We start from the raw sequence: 6,906 nt of genomic DNA, 5'->3' as shown, positions 1-6,906 counted from the left end.
TACAAAAGAAAGGGGAATAAGAATATACAAAATAAGGCTAAGATGACCTACAGAATGAGAGAAAATATTTGTAAATCATATATCTGATAAGGATATAGTTTCCAGAATATATAAAGAACTCTTACAATTCAACAACAAAAAAAGCAAATATCCCAATTTAAAAATGGGCAAAAGACCTGAATAGACATTTCTCCAAAGATATACATATGGCCAATAAGCATTCTAAAACATGCTCAAATCAAAACCATAATAAGATACCACTCCACACCAAGTAGCATGGCCACTATAATAATAGCAATAGAGATCTGCTGGCGAGTGGGATGCACGCCTTGCGAGAGGTGAGGTTGAAGCTGCCTCCGCCATCTTGGAGATGGGAGATGGGCGACGGCTGTGGTCCTTCAGCTAATGCAAACAACAAAACGGGCACACTAGTCACACCCGAGGGAGGCCACCATCACTGTTAACTGTTTGCCAAAGCTACAAAAGAAACGAGGTGTCCAACTGAGCGCGGTGACACTGAAAGCAGCTTCCCCTGCCTTCTGCGGCTGCGGAAGTGAAGTGCCAGAGGACCGGAAGGATGGTGCAGTCCTGCTCCGCCTATGGCTGCAAGAAACGCCAGGACCAGGACAAGGACAAGCCCGTTTCTTTCCACAAGTTTCCTCTTACTTGACCCAGTCTCTGTAAAGAATGGCAGGCAGCTGTCAGAAGAAAAAACTTTAAACCCACCAAGTACAGCAGTATTTGTTCAGAGCACTTTACTCCAGACTGCTTTAAGAGGGAGTGCACAAGAAGTTACCGAAAGAGAACGCTGTGCTCACAATATTTCTTTGTACTGAGCCACAGGACAAGAAAGACGATCTTCTGGAGCCACAAGAACAGCTTCCCCCACCTCCTTTACCGCCTCTTTCCCAGGTTGATGCTGCTATTGGATTACTAATGCCACCTCTTCAGACCCCTGTTAATCTCTCAGTCTTCTGTGACCACACTGTACTGTGGAGGATACAGTGCACCAGCGGAAAAGGATTCATCAGCTAGCACAGCAGGTTGAAAAACTCAGAAAAAAGCTCAAGACTGCACAGCAGCGATGCAGAAGGCAAGAACGGCAGCTTGAAAAATTAAAGGAGGTTGTTCAATTCCAGAAAAAGAAAGACGACGTATCAGAAAGAGGTGATGTGATTCTACCAAATGACTACTTTGAAATAGTCGAAGTACCAGCATAATAAAATGAAATGTGTATTGATTTCTAATGGGGCAATACCACATACCCTCTTCTGGCCTATAGAGGAGTTTCATTTAAAAAAAATAACACTTGTTATATAAAAACAGTTAAGAACATTTTTTAAAAAGAGAATTCGATATATACTTTAAAATTATAAATATTTTGTTTGTAATTTCAAGTTTTTTACATTTTAACAAAATATTTTAAAAGTTATAAACTAACCTCAGAACTCTAAGTTGGTTTCAAGATTGGAGATTTTTGGGGTTTAGTATTTATAGAAATAATGTAAAAATAAAAAGTAAAAAGAATGAGAACAGTACAGTAAAAGGGTGATTTAAGTTTAAAACTTAAAATTAATACTGTTTTATTGAAAGAACTAGTTATATTTTAAATCAGAAGTATGGGTCAGATCATGGGACATTACTTCTCAGAATATATGTATATGTACATATTATTATGTGTAAAGTCACAAGGTTCATTACTTTCTGAATCAGTTATCAAGGATAAACTGGCAAGTCAGTACTTAAAAAGAAAAAAAGATTTGATTGTCTTCAGCAGAAAAGAGTCATTCTATATCTAATCAATAACTTTAGATTCTAAGAGTGGATTTTTTTTTTAATGGGCTCCTATTTTTTCTCCTACTGTCTAGCTATTTAAAATTAGAAGTGTATTTTCAGTGGAAAAAACATTCTTCAATAAATAAAGTAAGACATTGTTATCAGTGAAGTAATTAAAAAAAAAGTGTTGGCAAAAATGTGGAGAAATTGGAACCCTTACATACTGCTGGTGAGATTGTAAAATGGTACAGCCACTGCAGACAATAGTTTGGCAGTTTCTTAAGTTTAACACAGAATTACCACACGACCTAGCAATTCCACTCCTAAGTATGTGTCCCAAAAACTGAAAACAGAAATTCAAACAAATAATTATATGTGAATGTTCACAGCAGCCCTATTCACAATACCATAATAACCAAAAGGTGAAAATAACCCAAACATTTTATCAACAGATAAATAAACAAAATGTGGTATATCCATACAACAAAATATTATCCAGCTATTAAAAAGGAATGAAGTACTGATACAGTGCTACGACATGGATGAACTTTGCAAATAAGCTAAGTGAAAGAAACCAGACACAAAAGGTCACCTACTATATGATTCCATTTATATGAAATATCCAGAACCAGTCAATCCACAGAAGGAGAAGGCAGATTAGTAGTTGCCACAGGCTAGGGGAGGGGGCAATGGTGGGGAAGTGACTGTTTAGTAGGTATTGGGTCTTCTTTGGGGTGGATAAAAATGTTTTGAAACTAGATAAAGTAACAGTTGCGGCCGGACACAGTGGCTCACGCCTGTAATCCCAGCACTTCGGGAAGCCGAGGCTGGTGGATCACCAGAGGTTGGGAGTTCGAGACCAGCCTGACCAACATGGAGAAACCCCATCTCTACTAAAAATGCAAAATTAGCCAGGTGGGGTGGCACATGCCTGTAATCCCAGCTACTTGGGACGCTGAACCAGGAGAATCACTTGAACCTGGGAGGTGGAGGTTGCGGTGAGCCAAGATTGTGCCATTGCACTCCAGCCTGGGCAACAAGAACAAAACTCCTTCTCAAAAAAAAAAAAGAAGTAACCATTGCACAACACTGTAAATGTACTAAATGCCACTGAATTGTGCACATTAAAATGGTTAGTTTTATGTTATGTGAATTTTACCTCAACTAAAAACAATGGCTGAATATCATAATCACAACAAGAAATAAAATCAAAATATTAAAAGGTTCAATGGAGGAAGATACCATTTTTAGGAGGAAGGGCCCAAGAAAGGAGTCTTATCAAATACTTCATTTGCTCCCTTACCAAAAGCTAGATAGAATATAACTGGTAATTACAAGAGTGTGTTAATACAGAACTGTGATTGAGGCATAACGAGTGCCAAGACTGGGGAGACCACAGAATTTATTGTCCAAACTAGAACTCTTCAGAATGAAATTGACTTCATTAGTAATTATACTAGACAAAAGGTGTACCACCTGGACTATCCCAGGCAAACTGGAACATATGATCAGGATAGCTTAGAGAGTACCACCTTATATAGAAATATTACTCAGCTATCAAAAAGAATGAAGTAAAAGAAATGGGATTCAGAAAAAGTTCCTAGAGGAGCAAAGATCTGAATAAGAAATTGGAGTTGTCAAGTGAAGAAATATTCCAAGCCAAGAGGACATTACATACAAGGCCAGGAGGGAAAGAGCATGACCCTGGGAGAAACTGTAAGTATGGACAGTTCCACACAGAGCAGAGAAAGCATATGTCTGTGGGGAAAGGGGTTGTGGAGACAGATAAAGGGGAAGGGCTCGAAGGAGGCAGATCTGGAGGGTCCCATATGTCATATTAGAGTGTTTTAATTTTATCCTCAGGACAATGGAAGCCACTGTAGGGGGTAAGGATGTGCCCTGAACAGATTCACATATTGTGAAAGGCCACACTGGATGAATGTGGAGAACAGAGGAAAGAGAGCAAGGGCTACAGATAGGGAGGACAGTTAGCAAGCTCTAGGTGAGAGCTGTAGGTGGCCCAAGCCAAGACAGTGGCATTAGAGATAAAGGGAAATGAGCAAGTAGAAAGCAATTTTGAGTGGTGTGTTCCCATGAAATATCCAAGAGATAGTTCCTATGAGACTATCTAGCTGGCTGCTATCTGTATGAGTCTGAAGCTCCTTCACTTATTCAACATAGTTTTATGGAGAGTAATAAATGCTGGTGATACAATTGTGTACATTCAGACCATATGCTTATTTTCATGAAACTTACAATCTAATGGTGGGAATAAGAGAAGAGTAATAGGTAACATAAAAACATGTAAACGATAACATGAGACAGTGATGAGTTCTATAAGGAGAATTAAAGTAAAATAATAATATAAGAGAGTGACTGGGCAACTCTAAATGTGATCAAGAAATGCCACTGAATATTTAAAATGAACTTAAACTGAGAGATGTGTGACAAGAAGAATGTAATCATGGCCGGGCGTGGTGGCTCACACCTATAATCCCAGCACTTTGGGAGGCAGAGGTGGGCAGATAGCTTGAGCTCAGGAGTTCAAGAGCAGCCTAGGCAACATGGAGAAACCCCATTTCTACCAAAAAAAAAAAAAAAAAAAAAACTTTAAGAAAATAGCTTCTGTCCAAACCTGCAAATGCAACCAACTCAAGTATCAGTCATAAATTATTTTGGACATATAGACAACTACAGTTCAACCTACTTCTACTCCATCTTCTGTACTTTTAGATAAGAGAAATTACTATAAAGCAATAAGCATGTGGATTCTTGTGCCTTAGCCACCTGAGTAGCTGGGATTACAGGCATGCACCACCATGCCTGGCTAATTTTTGTGTATTTGGTTTTGCCATGTTGGCCAGGCTGGTCTCAAACTCCTGGACTCAAGTGATCTGCCTGCCTCAGCCACCCAAAGTGCTGAGATTACAGGCATGAGCCACCACCTCCAGCCCAGAACTTTTAGTTAGCTGTCATTTATATGTGTCCCTTATGTGCTAGGCACTGTGCTAACTGCTAATATGTGAAACTAAAAAGGAGCTCTTCACAATGACCTCTCAAAATGGAAAAAATCTTGCCAGAATCCAATACCTTCCTTTTACAAAGAATACACTGGTGACAAAAATAATATCTACCCAAGTCTTGTTCATTACTGCATTGACAAGTTTTCTATGCTAGGCATATACAAGCCAATACAGTTAATTATTATTATTTTGAGACGGAGTCTCAGTCACCAAGCTGGAGCGCAGAGGTGCGATCTCTGCTCACTGCAACCTCCACCTCCCAGGTTCAAGTGATTCTCCTGCCTCAGCCTCCTGAGTAGCTGGAATTACAGGTGCCTTCGACCAGGCCCGGCTAAGTGAGCCACCGCGCCCAGCCAAGTTAATTATTTTATAGGTAATTTTCAAAGCAAGATGACAAGGTGGTTTGGAAAATTCTGTCCTTACAAAGAAATGTATAACCCTTTTCAATCCAAGACTGCCTCCTGTTCTGCGACTTCATCTCCTCTTTCACAGACAAACACCTCCTGGGGCAGTTAGTTCATCCATACAGGCCATAGTTCTCATGGCCTATGACTTTTTCTGGTCTTTTAAGGATCCGACTTTCACCTACCACTCCAGTCCTTACCTGATTGCCCAGCACGGCGGTGGCACAAGCTGTGGACACTTCTTTGGGCCCAAACCACACTGAGGCGATGCGGGAGGGCAAGCCCAGGATGAACACCTGGGCCACGGAGCACAGGCACTGGCCCAACATGGTGACCCAGAAGAGATGCTGCTGCACACTGCCGCACTTGATCCAGGCGCCCAGGCAGTTGAGGCCGGAGCCCAGCAGGGCGGTGAGCCGAAGGCCTCTGGTGTCCAGCAGCCAGGTAGCCGGGAAGATGAGGGGCACGTAGGCCAGCATGTACACCATGGACAGCCAGTCGATGTGCAGCAAGGTGACACCGTAGAAGCCCTCGAAGACGTTGCTGATGATGCTGTACTGGATCCACTGAAAGGCGTTCACCAGCGAGTACAGGCTGAAGATCAGGAGAACCACGAAGCGCCGCGGGGAGAGCGCTGTCAGGGGCAGCGGGGCGCCCTCGGCCCCCGGGGTCTCCGCCCCGGCGCCCGCAGGCAGGAGCCGGGCCTGGGTCTCCTCTTCCGGGGCTAGCGGAGTCTGAGGCCCGCCCACGGCTCCCGAGGCGGCGGCGAGGCTGTCGCAAGGGGCCCCATTCACTGGGAGAGAACCCGCTTTGGGCCCGTTCTGCGGCTCCAGGCTCCCCTTCCCGGCGGGCGCGCCCCTTGGCAGCGGGAGGTATCCTTTCGCGTGTGGGTGTCCGGCCGCCACTGCCGCCCCCTCCTCATCGTCTGGACGCGCCATGTCCCCCGCTCCCCGGCGCCACCTCGCGCCCCCGCCCCCCTCTCCCCCCCCGCACCCTCGGCCCACAGCCCAAGGTCTTCCCGGGACCCCACCTCCACCCCCTCGGCCCACCGCTCTTTCCTCGGTGGCGCGCGCCGCGAACCGCAAGCCGCGCCACCGCGTGAACAGATGAAGGCGTCCCAGTCCGCGCCGCGCGGCGGTCACCCCTCGTCTGGTCCCGCCCCTAAGAGTCGCGTGTCCCACTTGACGACGGTCCTCCGGCCAATCAGCGCGCGTATTTGCCCGGCGCAACAGCAAATCGGGAGCTATCGGGCTGGGCGGGAGCGAACTGCCGGACTGCGGGGGAGGGAAGCGGGCGGGGAGTGCCGGCTGCTGTTTTCCTGCCCGGAAGGATGGAGGAACCAGGGTCCGCCGCACCTGGGGGTGGGGAGGCGGCCCGGGGTTGTGTTGCTGGAAAAAGGGGGTCTCGACTCGGACCCCAAGAGAGGGTTCTTGGGTCTACCGCAGGAAAGAATTGGAGGCAAGTCACAGAGCGCAGTGGAGGAAGCAAAGTTTACTGGAATCTGCTCCGTTGGAGCCTGGCATCCTCTGACTGCAGGAGAAGGAGCTCCCGTCCTTTGGTAGTCACTACTTAGGGGAAACTGTGAGAAGCCGTGATTAAACGTGGAATTTGCAGATGTGCCCACTAAAGATAGGGCTGTTGGTGCACCAATGACCATTAATCCTTCAACCTAAGCCTGCGCATGGCCATAAATATTGTGTAAT

At 45.3% G+C, this 6,906-nt stretch overlaps 1 protein-coding gene and 1 pseudogene across 2 annotated transcripts in view; one reads left to right on the top strand and one right to left on the bottom strand.

Moving 5' to 3' along the window:
* Positions 1-6,366, bottom strand: part of FLVCR1 (FLVCR heme transporter 1) — a 33,657-nt gene extending 27,291 nt beyond the window's left edge. The window contains exons 1-2 of the mRNA XM_037745363.1: positions 5,327-6,366; positions 466-698 (exon numbers count right to left, since the gene is read on the bottom strand). Of these exons, the coding sequence (XP_037601291.1) occupies positions 466-698; positions 5,327-6,141 (1,048 nt within the window). The 5' untranslated portion in view covers positions 6,142-6,366. The remainder of the gene's footprint in view (positions 1-465; positions 699-5,326) is intronic.
* LOC108317201 lies at positions 7-1,898 on the top strand (annotated as a pseudogene). Its single transcript, XR_001830639.1, has one exon. The product of XR_001830639.1 is annotated as a THAP domain-containing protein 1-like (transcript).
* Positions 6,367-6,906: the final 540 nt, after the last annotated feature.

The sequence above is a fragment of the Cebus imitator genome, unplaced genomic scaffold (assembly GCF_001604975.1).
Source record: "Cebus imitator isolate Cc_AM_T3 unplaced genomic scaffold, Cebus_imitator-1.0 Scaffold198, whole genome shotgun sequence".
Lineage (NCBI taxonomy): Eukaryota > Metazoa > Chordata > Mammalia > Primates > Cebidae > Cebus > Cebus imitator.
The sequence above is the reverse complement of the archived record's forward strand: the minus strand, read 5'-3'. Positions and strand labels throughout refer to the sequence as shown.